The sequence below is a fragment of the Neopsephotus bourkii genome, unplaced genomic scaffold (assembly GCF_033783945.1).
Source record: "Neopsephotus bourkii isolate Nb327-2 ecotype Australia unplaced genomic scaffold, CSIRO-AGI_Nbou_v1 NB_333, whole genome shotgun sequence".
NCBI classification, from domain to species: domain Eukaryota; kingdom Metazoa; phylum Chordata; class Aves; order Psittaciformes; family Psittacidae; genus Neopsephotus; species Neopsephotus bourkii.
In genome coordinates, this window is record NW_026900839.1 from 720084 (window position 1) to 735527 (window position 15444).

Here is a 15444-nt window from a genome sequence, read left to right on the forward strand (position 1 = left end):
ATAAGCAGTGATAATCGAGTAAGATGACATCCCAGAACTCACACCAGCTGCCTCCAGTATCTATGACTTACAATAGAATCCCAGACTGGGCTGGGTTGGAAGGGACCTTACAGGTGAAGAGATTTCTCTACACAAAACCACCACCACTGTGGACACTTGCCACCTCCCACCTTCGACCACGCACTGCTGTTCTAGAGCCCTTCAGAACCTTCCCTTAGGCAGCCTCAGTGATGCTTCCCATATCTGAACTTGCATTACAGCTCAACTGCACTTCAACATAGCTGGAAAAATCAAAGGTGTATGTATTTTGCGTCATTCTTTTCTGCCCGTGTTTTACTGTTAAGCATCTGGATAGGACTTAGAAGCTTAGCAAGATGCTTGTGCATCGTGGCTGGCCTTACCCCACAGCTACACCATAACTAACACCAGTGCCACAACTATGGGAACACTACAGTGAAGCTTGGGCTCATAGAGATTCCATCCTGCGTAGCTGGCAGTGGGATGTTTATTACATCCTACACCTTCACGTGCTCCCCTGAGCACTTCTTGCCACAAGAGCATTATCACTACCTTGAAGAGGAACACGAAGCACATCAAGGAGGTTGCCCTTTCCCAGCGAAGGCAAGCAAGCAAATGGTGAGGGATGGGACACATGCTGAGGTTCAGTGACCACAGTGACATTTCACATTCCTTAAGGAAAACCATTGTGAAAGCTGGAAAACAGATTTCTTTAATGAATTATCTTCACCATCTCATGCAGCATAGCCATGTATCTTTGGAGACTCTGCACCAGCACAAGGAATCTGACAGTGCTCAAGTACCCCCCAATGACCAGAGAGAAAATCTCAACTTCAATAATCCTAAAGGTCAGAAACATTATTAAACATGACAGATGCCCTCACCATTCAACACTAGAGGACACGGCTAAATTTATTCTAACTCCATTTGCTCTTGCTACATGTAAAACAGCTGATGGATCATTTAATTCTGCTTTCTTATTCCCTAAAAGCTAGAAATAACAATCTCTTCCTGGGTATTTTGAAGCTGACACTGATTTATTCTGCAGTCAGTTATCTCAGCACCGGGTGAAGGAAGCAGCTCGGTTTACTTTGGGTAAGCAGGAGGAAACAAGGCAATAGAAAGGAAAAAGTAATAAATAAAGGGAGCAAAAGGTGCTAAGGATTCCACTACCGTGACAAAAAGCCCTCATAGAACTGAAAATACAGACAAGTCATGGAGTCACAGACTGGTTTGGGTTGGAAGGGACCTTAAAGATCATTTCATTCCAACCCCTGCAGGGATACATACACAGAGGATGTTAATATGCAGAGGGATGTTAATAAATTCTATGGTTCCTGTATCTACAATCAAGCCACTGCTATTAAACATGTTCTCATTATTAGCCACCCACATCCCTCTTGATAACACAGTGTAGGAAAGCAACCCCGATTATAGCCCACAACTCTAAGTGGTGCATTCCTGTTTATCCCTGTTTGCTCACTATCTGCCTTTGTCCTTTCCTCACAGTCAGATGGGAGGTGGTGGGGGTGTCACTAATGGAACTGGTATCAATTGTGCTTCCTGCTTCCCTTTTATAGCATTAGGAAAAAGAACACAATAGCAATTGCACAAAATGAGCACAGGATTTCACATTCACTCCCATTTCTAGCCTCCTGCAATCCTTTTAATTCCCTTTCTCTGTCTGCTACAGAAGTTGGCTCTCAAAATAAACAGCTTCACAATGAATGGGAGCAATTTGCTGATTTCAAACAAGCTGACAAGCATCATCAGCTCACATTAAGGCCCTGCCCGCCATGTTATCTCTTCTGGAGTGTGTATCTAACACAGACAAGCATCTCGCCACCGGCAGCAGCGCAGGATGTTCAAACAGATCTGCTGCTACAGGAAAGGCTTTGCTGGAGCCACTGAAAGAGTGCACGGAGCCTTTGTGGGGTGAATCCTCTATAGCCTCCAGACAGGCTTTCTTTTTTCCATGTGGCAAGGAGCCAGCAATGAAAATTCCAATTGCTGCCCTTCTGAATGCCAAGTGGTGTGAAAACAAACAGGGTAATTGCATTAAAAAGGGGAAGGTGGGGGGGGAGAGAACAAAACAGAACAAAACCCCCAGAATAATTCACACTTTTTGCCTGGTTATGGGGTTTTGTAGGGTTTTTTTCCCCCAGCTGTAATCCTGACGTTGTAAGGTCAGGATTTCCATCCTAAGGATCTAGGCCATATGGAGGGGAATGGAGGAAGAGCTGGAGTTGAGCCCTAAAAAATACATCCATGTAGTCTTAAGAATCAGGATTAAACAGCTGGAAGTTAACAAGGCTGCCATCTGTTTTAAACCCCCAAATATGAACATTCGCTCCCTTTCCAAAAGGCAACGCTGCAGTTGTGATATAGCACCGTAGCTCTGAATAAATTCAGTTGCCCTGGTGCATTACACCATCACCACTACCCAAAACCCCCCCTGAAGTGCTAAATGTTCTTTACTTTACATCAACCAGGTCTGAACACAGACAGCATCTTCCGCACAGCCCCGTGCGCTTCGGGAGTGCAAGATACACTGGTTTAGCTACTCGGGAATGGATGGTTTCTGCTCCTGCCTTCAGAAGATATACAGCAAAATAAAAGGAATGCTGCTCTATTTTCCAGCCGAGCTCAGTGAGACTCCAATAGCCATAAATCAGAGCAGCAGCATTTCTCTTTCTTCAGTTCTGAACTCTCATCTGAAAGGCGTTTCAAATACCTCGCTAATTTAACGCACCAAAAGCACACAAATCAACCCAGCACTTGCAGAACAGGCTGTTCATACAAAGAGGTGGGGTTTTTTTACAGGGAGGTGACAAGAGCCAACCCTTCTGTGTAGCACAGCTTAATGCCTGTGTGAGAATCCAAAGGGTCATCTGGGCAAAAGTGAGAACTCCATAAAACCCTATGGAGAAGCACTGTAAAAGGAAGGGAATTATCGAAATGGATTCATATGCATCTGGAACGATTTTCATACAAAATGTGCATCAAATCTCCCTGCACTGCTGACAAATCACCAGCTGAGGTAAATCCCAGATAATGAAACATTGTAAGGAAGGCTCTATTTAATAATTTAGCCCGTGTCAAGCAGTTTGTATTGATTCTTGTTTTCAGCACAGGGAGAGAATGTTATCTCCAGCCTTACGGCTCAATGACAGCATCAGTGAATTTAATCACTGTGCAGCTCCTGCCATGCAATCCTTAAACTGTCACCTCTGATTCTTCATCATTCCTTGCTCCTTCATTCAAAGGCCCCTACACCCACATTTTCATACTAATCTCCTGCCCCACACATGCCCCACTGTAATCACAGCAGCGTTTCCATCTGCTCCACATTAGATGTAAAAGCCAATCTCATTTGCAGACTAAATTTTTTAGCTTAAATAATTCAGTGCTCCTTCAGATGTCTCATTTGTCTTGCTCTTATTAGCAAGTCTGCTCCATACCTTAACAGCAAATCCAGCTACGCCAAAGGCAGGATTGGAGCAATCCCGGTACAGTGGTTCTAGCAAAGGCTTGGAGTAGAAAGCGAATCTTTCAGCCTTCACTTGGCTGCACAAGGGGAGATGGATCTGGAGAGGCAAGGACCTGTATTAATCAGCACTTTTTCCACCCCAAAAAGGTCATGCTGCCTCTGAACTGGCCAGGAAAAATTAGCCACGAATTAATTCAGCAGCAGTTGAGGAACAGAGCATCCATTCATCTACAAACAGAAAGAGGCTTTTAAATACATAAACGCTGGTGGCTACAGAAACCTCACCCAGGTATTTGCATTCAGAAACACTGGCTCCTGGAAAAGCGCAGGGGATAACAGATGTCATTTTAAGAGGTTTGCTGAAATGCAAGGCCATCGGCAGGGAGAACGCGAAGGGGAGGAAAAGCACACCCTGCATAATTGAGAAAAACCACGTTTCTTCCCGTTTTTCCTCTTTATTCCAGGTGAGCCGCAATATTTTCCATTTTATCATCCTTTGGATCCCTGGGAAGTGATCCCACAGGCCCGCACAGACAAGGTCATCATACACAGATTTTCTATTACAGGGCACTCGCGGCATTTCACAACTGTCTTTTTATGCACTTCTGCCTTTCCATCCAGCCTATAAATTGTTACAAGGCCCTGGGGCAATCCAGCTGTATACTCCATTCAAATCAGGCTTCAAGGAGAAAGCACCACAGTCAAGATGCTTCAATCAAGTAAACACACAGGCACAAAGGGCAACTGCAGCACCATTAATAATGTTTGCTTTTGCATGGCAAACCCACCCTTTTGCCGGTTTAAAGTTTCTCTCTGATGCTCAGAATCAAAGCGGAGCCCATTAGCATTTTAAATGTGACATCAAATTACATCAAAACATGATAACTCAGCTGCTGAAACCCATTTGCTGCTTGGGTTCTGTCTCGCTGGAAAACAACACAAACCTGAAAAAGGAAGCGTGGACTGGCTCTCAGCCCCTGGAAATTCATACCAGGAAAGGTTTAAATGACAGGATCAGGGGGGCAGGTTTGCAAGATGCATTGTGTTTGTATAAATTAGCCCGTATCATGGTCAGAGATACCCTGTTATTACCAGCAGCTATGTGGTTTCTTTTAGCTGTCAGTCACCACCCTTTGGCTTTTGTTCTCGTTTCCTTAACTTCTCATTCACCTCTGTTATTGTGGAGAAAAAAAAAACCCATATAAACTTCTTGGAATATAATCCCACTTTTTTCGTTCATTTTGGGTCTTTTTTTCCTCCCTTTCAATTTCAAAGTTAGACTGGAATTGCCTCAGTTTCAGTAAATTAATCAAGACTTTTTACTCAATACACTAAGTGTAATGTGCTGTGACTTGCTGTGCGTTCAAATCAGTATGCTCCTACTTGGGGGTTGCAGGGGGGGTTAAAACTTAGGCAAATCCTGCATTATGCTTTATTTCTTTCTCCCCAAACACTAATATTCCGTAATCTTATTTTACTCCTGATCTCTGCATACAGATATGCACATTTCCAATAGCCGTGGCTCTTCACTACTTTTGATATTTAAATTGAGACAAGTAATCAAAGCAGGATACGCAGGGGTTTAGATGCATTGCATAATTAACATTCACATTTGAAATGCAATTACTACTGTTGCATCATATATGGAAGCCAACAGCTGCTTATTTAAGGTGAGGAGGAAGGTTTTGATTGGGTTAAAATAACCTTGTAACCAGCACTGCAGGCTTTTTTTCGCTCACAACCCACTAAAGCTGCTGCTTTCCCCCCCTTGAGGAAGCTGTTCGCATCACTAGGCAGATCAAGAGCTTGGTACGTGTCCACGTCCATGCTCCTCTGCACAGAGGGAAGTGCATGCTTCAATTCTAGTGACTTAAAGGAATATTCCTATTGGATTTGTCACTCATCATGTCACAGGGCTCTCCCTAAAGCCGGTTTAGTTTATGTAAGTGGGGGGCGTGTATCTGTGTTATAAAATGGTTACCTAATGCCGTGTCATGGGTAAGTGCATATTGTCATTAACACACCTTCAGTGAGGACAGTGCTTGACCAGGAATAAATAGGGCCTGTCCATAACACCAAGTGTTCCACAGGAAGCCACTTGGGCAGAGCAGGCAGCAGGGTGAGCCTTGGCTTTAGAACAGCAGAGGTTTACAGAGCAAACAGATTCCATCCTTTGAAACACCTTGCCATGCCTCTCTGCTAGATCCATTGAACACAGCTGGTTAATTATTCAAGCTAGTTAGCCTTACCTATATATCCCTCTGTAACAGCTCTGCAGTCTGCCTGAACATTTCACACTCATTATATGCTATTAGCTACCACCATACAGCACACCTCCTTGCTTTCCAGTCTGCAGTGCTGACACAAGCTTCCTTCCAGTTCAGTGGGGTCCTACGGAGAGGAGCACCCAAAGCCATCTCAGTGACCACCGTGCAGTGTATTAACTGAATTGGCACATACCAATGGGATTTTATCATACAAGTCAGTCAGCTAAGGTTTAATCACGCATCTTCATCATCCGGATGCAATCACAATCAACATTTTGATTAAGATGAATAGAAAGGACTGAATTTTAGGGCTTGTTAACCATTAACGAAGAGATAAACTTCCATGGTTATAATGCACTGAGTCTGTCACGGTTTAAAGTACAATAGACAACCTTGAAATGCTACTGTTGAATAAAAAATGATAGCTATGAAGCTCTGTCCTCCACCTGATGAGAATCCCAACCTGTTTCTTCAAACGGTCTGATCCAAAAAGGAATTCAGTGAGAATTTCCATATTCAAAGCATGGCATTCGTCAATTAATAAAGAGAAAAGAACTTGTTTTCTTTGAGGGGATAAGGGGCTGGGTGGAATGAAGCAGCAAAAAGCACTGGTGTGTGAAAGAGAAACAGAACTGACTGAGCAGATCCTTAGCTATTTCCTCCAGAAACTGCTGAACAAGGAGATCAAAATGATTTTGGCCAGGTTTGATTTGTTCTTTAGCAGATAGCAGACTTCAATACAGAGACTGCAATGACAGGGTAAATAACTGAGGTGAGGCTCCCTTCTGAAGGGCTACATGACATGAGTGAAGAGCTGCAATTCTGGGGACGGTAGCAAGCAACATTTGATTCCCAGCTCCTTATTTCAGATCTACTATAGTTCAAAACTTAAGGTCCGCAGACCATTCACCCCTCCCCACCTCCTCTTCATCACCAACTAAAATGACCCAGCCATCATTATTCCGCTGTGGCCAATGTATTTGTAGCACCAAAGCATATTTAAGAAATACTTTGTCTGTAGAGTTTTATGATTGTTGTCTCTTGCCCAATTAAAGTGAACAGAAGAATGCTTTCATAGCTTTCTGAGGACCAGATTTGTTTCTATGAGAGCAGTCTGCTGCAGTTGAAACAACTGCACTGCTAGAAAGCAGTGGTACTACTGCAGGACTAGGTGAAAAGCAGCAGCCTCACATGCAGGAGACATCCCTTGATGGGAACAACCTTAATACTCAAAGAAAAACTTACCACAAACACTTATGTAGGACAGGTATTTTAAACAAGTATAAACTGCTTCCATTATTAACTTGCCAATGTGACTTAAACCCCAAACTGCAAGATTGTAGAAAGGGAAAAAAACCCTAGTCTACAAACCACCATCTTCCTCCTTAGTTCTTCAACAGCCAAGTTGCGTCAATGAAGTATTAAAGCCACATTACTATATCCTTTTACAGGCTTTATCCACATATTCCAGCTTCCCAATTACATTTTGCTGATTCGTATTTTTAAAACCAGGATTTTTAAAGGAACTGACAGCGTCAGATGGATAACACAGGCTTAAAATAAGCGGGTAAAGAAGTGCTTTCCAAGGAACAAAACAAGGTTAGAGAAGTTGCTCTAAAGCCAATCATAATCCAGATTTACAGAAGACCACTTAAACCCAACCTCTTGTTCAGCTGCCCTGGTATGTTCCTGCTTGGAAGGCAGGACAGCACATACTACATGGTAATTCAGAGCTAATACTGAATACCACCAATGGAAGAGAAAAACCTAATAACCAATAAAAACATGAGGCAATAAACCAAACCCAGATTTAGGCATTGCTTCACCACAATTCATTTCTAATCCAAGTCCTTAAGGATAATCTGGTCTTGAATCCTGAAAGAGGATAGTATTAATCCAGTGCAAAACGAATTAGCACTAAAAAGAGGTTAAAAGAAATGCATGTCCCCTCTTGCCATGGGCAGGGACAACAAAAACGTGCAGCAAGGTTCTTGCTTGTGCAAAGACAAAACAGCTCAGAAGCAAACGCTGAAACTATGACCTCTTAAAGCCAGAACATTGTAAAGTGGTTTAAGGAGGCATCTGGTGCAATGGATAAATGGCACTTCTCATTCATTGAAAAGAGAGGAAAAATACTTGTGTGTTTTCCCTGTTATCCTTTCCCTCATCCATCCTGATTCTTACCAACTTTCAAACCTAAAAGGCTCCTACAGCAGGCTTTTGAACCCCTCACGTCTCTGCATGCAGCCAGCAGGTGAAACACGTGAGTGAGTTTTCCTTCCCCCCAGCTCCTGCATCCCATCCATCTCTTTTTCAAGCAATGTTCAGACAGATGAGAACAACAGAAGAGATCCAAGACACTGTGCCCTAAAATTACTCACTGTTGCCTGACTCCTGATTGCCAGCCTTTTGCTTGGGCCCTGAACAAGCACTGAATTTCCTTGGATTCTAAAAAATCCCATTACACCAGAAGGAAACTATACCGCTTCAGAAGGCATTTTTCACACCAATTGCCATTCTGTGGCAAGGCAAAGTAAAAGCAAACGCACTTGTACTTGCTGTGGCATCTCCCACTAAAAAAGACACAGATGAAAACTTCCTTAAAGACAACCATTTCTCCCGGTGGTACTTTCCATATCACACATCGTTTTGAACAGGGACAGAAAGTGAGTGTGGTTTCCTAAAAACTCATTAAAATGAATCTCAGCTCAGCAGTAATTCTAAAGCCATAACATAACCCTGCACAGTAACACCAAGGAGCTTGAGGGGCCACAAGCTACTGAAGTATCTCCCATTCACATTTACAACATCACCATCCTATTTGTACAAGTCACGTTTAAAGACAAGCAACTTGGTCACAAGATTATCAGGGAACTCCTGGCTTTGCTCCCCTGGCTGCTGAGTGCCCTCTCTTCCTCAATGGAATTCAATGGCTCAGTATGCCTGCAAGCGACCCTTCAGGAATCAATGTAAGAGACTTCCCAGACCTGGTCTAAGCCTTCAAAAGCACAGGATAAACCTGAACTCAGAACATAACTGCACAGTGAACTGTTTGCACCCAAGTTCTAACAACATGAATTTAAACAACAAGAAGGCAGACCTTACAAAAGCCATTCAAGGTTCATATATCTACAAGCTGCAAGCAATCCTGCTGCAGCCTTCATGCTTTCAGGCCATAAGTAAGCTTTTAAAGCAGGACAAATTATTCCACATTGCTTTCTCACTAAGAATATTCTACACATGATTAAGTGAGACAAAGCAAAACTTGTTAGCTCCCCAACAAATGGAAGTTACCAATTGTATTCACAATTATAGGAGAAAGGCAAGTGGATAAACATCCCTATCTATGACTAACAGACAGGTTGTTTCATCATCTCCAAACCCTAGTGGATGTCCTTGTGTACAAAAACCCACAGAAGCCACCAAAAATAAGGGCAAGCCACAGCACATCATAGTTAATCATATTTTACTTCTCAATTCCACAAAGTTATTTATATGAATCCCAGAGAGCTTGAAGGAATCCAGCACCACAGAAGTGGAAAAGAAAGGGAGAATAAATGTTACCCATGACAGTTCCTAACACAGTTAAGCTGGACTGATCAAATTGCTTCACTTCTTCCCGCACGACAAGCCTTAACGCACCATTGCATCTTCTGACTTGAGAGCCAGCTGGTCCAGACAAGAGAATACAAAGCTGCTCTGAAATCATTTGTAACATCTGCTTCTGGAGTAGCATGACTTCATTGGGTTATAAGTAATCTCACCCCATTTTCCACACTGGTATTTGTGAAAGCGAAGCAGACAAAACAGTTCTAACCACAATGATGCTGTTTCTAATACAACTTGAGTAAAAGGAGTAAGCGCATCTCTAGGGCTTACACCATTCTGCTTCAGTATTTGCTTCTATCTTCTTTGCCTCCTGTCATTCATCTGCCAAATGAAGGAAGTTTGAACACTAACCTAGAAGAAACTGCCAGACTTGATAGAACTCTTTTCTAGTTCTGCAATAAACAATCACATCTAATTATGATTTCAGATCTTCCTGCATAAAGCAAATTAAATCTCAGTTTATTTCGAGAATGAACCATCTGCTTTGTCATTTTTAACTCCCTCCTCTATTTTTCCTTGGTTTTTTTTTAGTCTTTTTCTTAAATGCAAGCTTACATTTTGTTTTTATCAGTAAAACACCACCATCAACTGTTATGGTGCTCTACTGATCAACAGTGTGTCTGAACTGCACCTACAACAGGACCTATAGGGTAAGAGTCACACCCTCAGCCAAAACCTTCTACTTTATGACAACCAATGTGATAATGTACTTAATTAGTAGGCGACATTTCAAAGCTGTTGACTTAAACTTTCCTGCTTCACTTGACATGTTTAGCTGAAGGCAAAACAAGACTGTTTTCCTGTTGGCACCTTGCACCAGACGAGGAATCTGTGTCTCTTCCCCTGTACATCCTCCCTTTCCCCCAACAGTGACAAACAGACTGAAGATTCATTTCACTACTATCACTGGCATCGAGGGGGGGTTTGGCTTTGTCATTTTTACAAGTTCTTTTTATGCATGATGTCAGTAAGAAAATAAACCCCAAGAAATTAAAGAACTCAGAGCAGGCAAAAGTAAACATGAAGCCATGGTATTAATTCCATGTGAACAAACATGCACAACTGCCAGCAACCCTCATGTCATATCCTTTACATGATGAAAACAGAAGAGAAACCACTCAACTAAAGGTACCAAACCACACTGCAATGCGCTTCCCACGTAGTTTTGCAAACAGACTTAATGTCCTGCACAAGACAATACTGACAACAGGAGCTTCAGCTTTTGTTGTTAATATCCTGAGCAATTCAAGCAACTCAGCAGGAAGGTATTGCCCAGAGTGACTGGAACCACACTGTAATTCCAATCAGACACAAAAGCACTTGCTAACGTGCAGAAGCACAACTGTGGCTTAACCCAGTGCTAGAGGCTGGTAACTACAAATTCAGCCCCTTAAAAGCAGACAGAAAGGGGGATGCACATGCTCACAAGTGCCAAGCACTACCATGGACATCAGTATTGAAAGAAAACCTATACCTTCTCCTTCCCTGTGGTCTCTCAAAAACTTGTAAGGAGTAAAAAAGCTTGGAAAAGGAAGATGCATTCTGATAGCAACACATAGTGCGTGATCTATATCTACAGACTATGCATTGATAAGGACAGTTCATTACACATTCAGTGCTTCCACAAAGCAACACCAGCCAGATCACCAGCAGGAACGGTTACCCTATCCAAATACCCTGCTCACACTACCCGAAGCACCACGATGTCCCAAACAAGCAAAGGAAGGTGCCCTCCTGCTCTGCAATGAAGCACCAACAAGTGGGTTTCTGTGCAGCTCCAGCATGCTGGGAAGGAACATGTTTAGCTTTGAAGTGTACAAATTCAAAGGGGCAAACCACAATTCCAACTGATTTATTCTTGCAGGTAAGGCAAAAGTCCAGACCCTGGCTTCTCGTTTTTAAAGGATAAACTGCTAAAGCATTCTTAAATGCTATATTTTTCCACATCAAGCCTGTCACACTGGTCTAGTCTCTCTTTGCATCCCCAACTGTCAAGCCCACCATCAGCTGAGATCAACCAGCCACCACAGCTCAGCCCATATGCTTCCATTTACACAGCTGTGCTATATAAAACCAGAGTAAAGGCAGAACCAAGTGTAACTTCCCAGGAAAAACTTAACTTCCTGAGTCACCATTTCCCAGAAACACTCGAAGTTCATATTCCTGTGGGTTACCAAACCTTAAAATGACAGAGAGCACAATCTGAACTCTACAGCCCAGTTAACTAAGTCTATACCAAAGACAGATCGCTGTCTTAATAGCAAAACAGCTACTATTTCACAAGCTAAAGGTTTACTCAGGAGCTACAGGAAGAGATAGAGACTAAGAAATATCACCAGCTCACGGGAGAATGGGGCAGGGGAAAAGGAGATGTGAAAGTTTTCCTTACCAGTTTGAAGTCTTGAATGCTGCAGATGAAATACGGGGTATTCGGCCGGCGGCTTTCAATATATACGCAATCTTTAAAGGAAACAAGATTGTAAAATAATGGCAATTAACTTGTGTACCTCCAAGAAAGAACATCAAACCAGGCTAACTTATAACAACTTCAGCTTAGCAAGAACCACCAGTCATTTGCATCCCATGTAATTTATTCTGAGTGTGATCTAAAAATAGGAACTGTTTATGATGATAAATAAGGGAATTAACTGCATCAAAATTGACTTGCATTAGAATAGACATTCTGCTGGAAAAACAAAAGGAAGCCCATATAAAGACCCTTCTGCATCTAGTTAACAGCAATGACCAGGTCACAGCCTATGAACCAGATCAACATCAGACAGGAAACTAATCACAGCCTTTGTGGTTAGCTTGCTATTCAGAACTGAGCACCAACATATTTTCTCCTCTAACTGCGAGGAAAACCAAGCCAACCAAGCAGAGATGAAATGCAGGGAACTAAATCACAATTACATCAGGGAGAGACTGGGCTTTCTCAAGTTACATTTGACATGACAGAAAGTGAGCCATTATTCGTTTGCTTTTGACAACTGGACTCTACCAGGTTGCTGGTAAATAAGGTCTGCTGTATGAAAAACAGGCTTGGCAGCAACCCCAACAAAAGCAGTGCCTCGGATTAGAGCAAGGGTGGGAAAGAAGAGCCTGATTAATGATAATGACTTTAGAAATCAGAAATTCATCCAGATTGCTAGAAGGCAAAGATGCTCCTTGCAAAGCCAAACAAATAAAGGACAGTCATTGTGTTCTCCTTTTATATTCTGACAGGTAACTGCTATTCAGCAGACAGCAGGTACAAAGCACATCAGCTATTGTATGAATCACTCTCCTTTGATTTCTGCAGAAAAACTCTGAAGACTAAGCTTTATAATACACGTTTCAAAACACAGCTAATGCCCTGCTTCATGTCTTGGAAAAGCTACACGTTGTTCAAGGCATTTTCTAGTTCTTATGTTCCACAAAGAGCTTTCCTAAGGAAGCACTGGCATAGTTTATAGCAATAAAACCTCTTCCTCCTGAAAGGGAAAAGAAACCCTTCATTAAGCATTTCAAACCCAACCTGTACTCAGGAATCCTCTCACCACTGAGAAGAACTCAAAGATTAACTGAAAAGAAAGAAACTTAGCTGCTGTTCAGTAGCACTACCTTAGGACTACCAGAAGAGCAGGAGGAGTCTTGGTATCTCCATCAACCAAGCTGGAAAAGGGTCAGGCATTTCAAATGTCTAGCACTTGAACAATATACACTAGAAATACATGGTTGTGTCTGGTTTTCCATGCGGCACAGGTGTTTCTCAGTTATATCGACTCATGATTTCAACTAGGCTGGTTGTTAGGTGGTTCAGGTCAGAGCACAGAAGTATCAGAGACAAGCAGGTCACCATGGACTTCTGCTGAACAAAGTCTGCTTTGAAGAAGGAAAGAAACTCTTCACATGACAAGCACTGTGGTTGAAAACCCCAGAGAATACAAAGGCCAGCAAATAGCTAAAAGCAATCATTTCAACTGTCACCAGAACCTTGCTGTGAGAACTCAAGTATCAGAGGCTTTTAAAACAGATCATCTTCACTGCAATAAAAATCTGTTTAGTACAGATCCTACTGGTTGTGATTAGATTAGACAACTGCTTGAACTAAAAGGCTAAATCCATGATGCACAAGTTCAGAGGAGAGATGACCTGCTCAGGAGCATCTCCCATCCAATGCCTAAAGTACAACCTGAGGACTGAGTGATGAAGAGCAGCTGCAGTGTGACTTCAATGAGAGCATTTGCATCCATCCAAATGCATTGCCTGGTACCCACACGGGTTTTATCTTGGTGGACCATCACAGAGCCACAGTAACCATCTGAAGCAAAGCCTTTAAATCCAACTGTCACATTTCTACCTGCAACACTATTTGTAAAGCAGGCTTCTTCACCACACTGTTCCCTATCTATCACAAAGTGCACTGTTAATCACTTTGCAACAGCACTTGATAAACTCAAACGAGCTTGATGAAGCAGCTTTCTTTTAAGCTCAAAACCTATTGCTTATTTCATAGCGCAAGTCAGACATGGGGTAAGAATCTGGATTAATACAAAATCATAACTTTAATTCTCATCAGTAAAGCTCCTCTCTGAGCATACAGAAGGAACGTACTTAACAGCAGGGCCCTTTCAACCCAAACCATTCTAGGACTTTATGCTGCACATTTCCACTATCAATAACGGGATGAGCCAAATGGCTTGCACCAGGAGTCTCAAGAGAAATGGAAGCTTCATGGATATAAAATGCACTACAATCTTGTTTTCTTTCTTAGTAACAAAATAACAATAAGCAGTTTTATTTAGCATCCTCCAGTGTCTCTGCAGAATCAAGAAGAATGCCCATTTAGTTCAAATACGACTTTCCTTTTCCAAAGTATCAATATCAAATGGTGTATTTCTTAGCCTGGGTATAGCAGCTGTTGCAACACTCACATATGCACATTTTAAAAGCTTAAAACATCATACTTGTAAATCAGCCATCAACACCAGAGCAATATCTATTTGCCTTGTAGCTCACGCTTACATAGCACTTTTCATCCATAACCCTGAAAATCCCACAGTCAGTCTTCCCTTGGGATGCAAGCATCTGAACTACCTTACACCAAAGGCATCCTCTTCACCTCTTTGCACTGTTGCAGTCTGATTCAATCCAGTTTATTCAGAAGCTATAGCAATTTAACCATATCAAAGTACTCCTGTACTTGTTGTCCCACATGTCCCTGGCTGATCTATCCATCTAGACTCACTCAGGATCCCAGGTGAATCATCCATTTTCACAATGCTCCTTCACTTCTTTGCAGGAATATTTTCCAGGATTCACTGGGAAATTGCATAAAAAGCTACAAAATTTGAGATACAGCAAAGAACACAACTTCCAAGCTTTTATTCTTAATATCTCCGTTCTGCAAGTCTCATTTTCAGAGTGTTATCAGACAGCATACAGCATAAAGAGCTAAGCATCCCTCTGAAATGGCTGCCACAAAGGCAAGAGAACCTGGCATCTACTATAGATAAAGCAAACATGTTGACTCACCAGTATATTGCATTTAAGTGAGGCGCTGCTGGCTGCCTGCCGAGATATGAAACAAAGATGACACCCAGTGAAGATGTCTCCAAAGCAACAGAGGCCATACAGATAAGAAAACAAGTTAATCCAGGTGCAAAGCTATGTCGTGAACGCTACAAAGTGGAGAAATGCCAGCAGAACATTACTGGATGCACTCACATTAGCCATTCAAAAGACTCCATGAAGAGCAAGCACTCTCATCCACCAGAAAATCAAAATGCAAGTCCACTATTTACAACAACAGCTTCAATGTGGACCCGAGCAAACAAAAACTGTTTCATTTCCCTAATGAAATCAACCTGCATAGATGAGACTTCTATCCATGAAAAATACACTATCATAGAATGGTTAGGGTTGGAAGCAGCCCCTCTTTATCCTTAGCACGCTGGAATGTGCTATTACACCTTTTTCCCCCCACCCATCACATGCTTCTGGAATGCTTTTAGCTCTATATGGCTGCAGAGAACTTCTGCATAGACTTGACAAGTGCAATGAATTCTCACCTCTATC

The 15444-nt window shown here is 42.3% G+C and overlaps 1 protein-coding gene across 8 annotated transcripts in view; it reads right to left on the reverse strand.

The window, feature by feature from the left end:
- The window catches only part of RERE (arginine-glutamic acid dipeptide repeats), a 223344-nt gene that overhangs the window by 123998 nt on the left and 83902 nt on the right, over nt 1-15444 (reverse strand). For 7 of the 8 annotated variants that reach the window (XM_061347896.1, XM_061347895.1, XM_061347897.1 and 4 more), the window contains exon 3: nt 11774-11844. The exons of the other annotated variant lie outside the window; for it this stretch is intronic. In XM_061347896.1, the coding sequence (XP_061203880.1) occupies nt 11774-11844 (71 nt within the window). The remainder of the gene's footprint in view (nt 1-11773; nt 11845-15444) is intronic. 8 annotated transcript variants of the gene reach the window in all.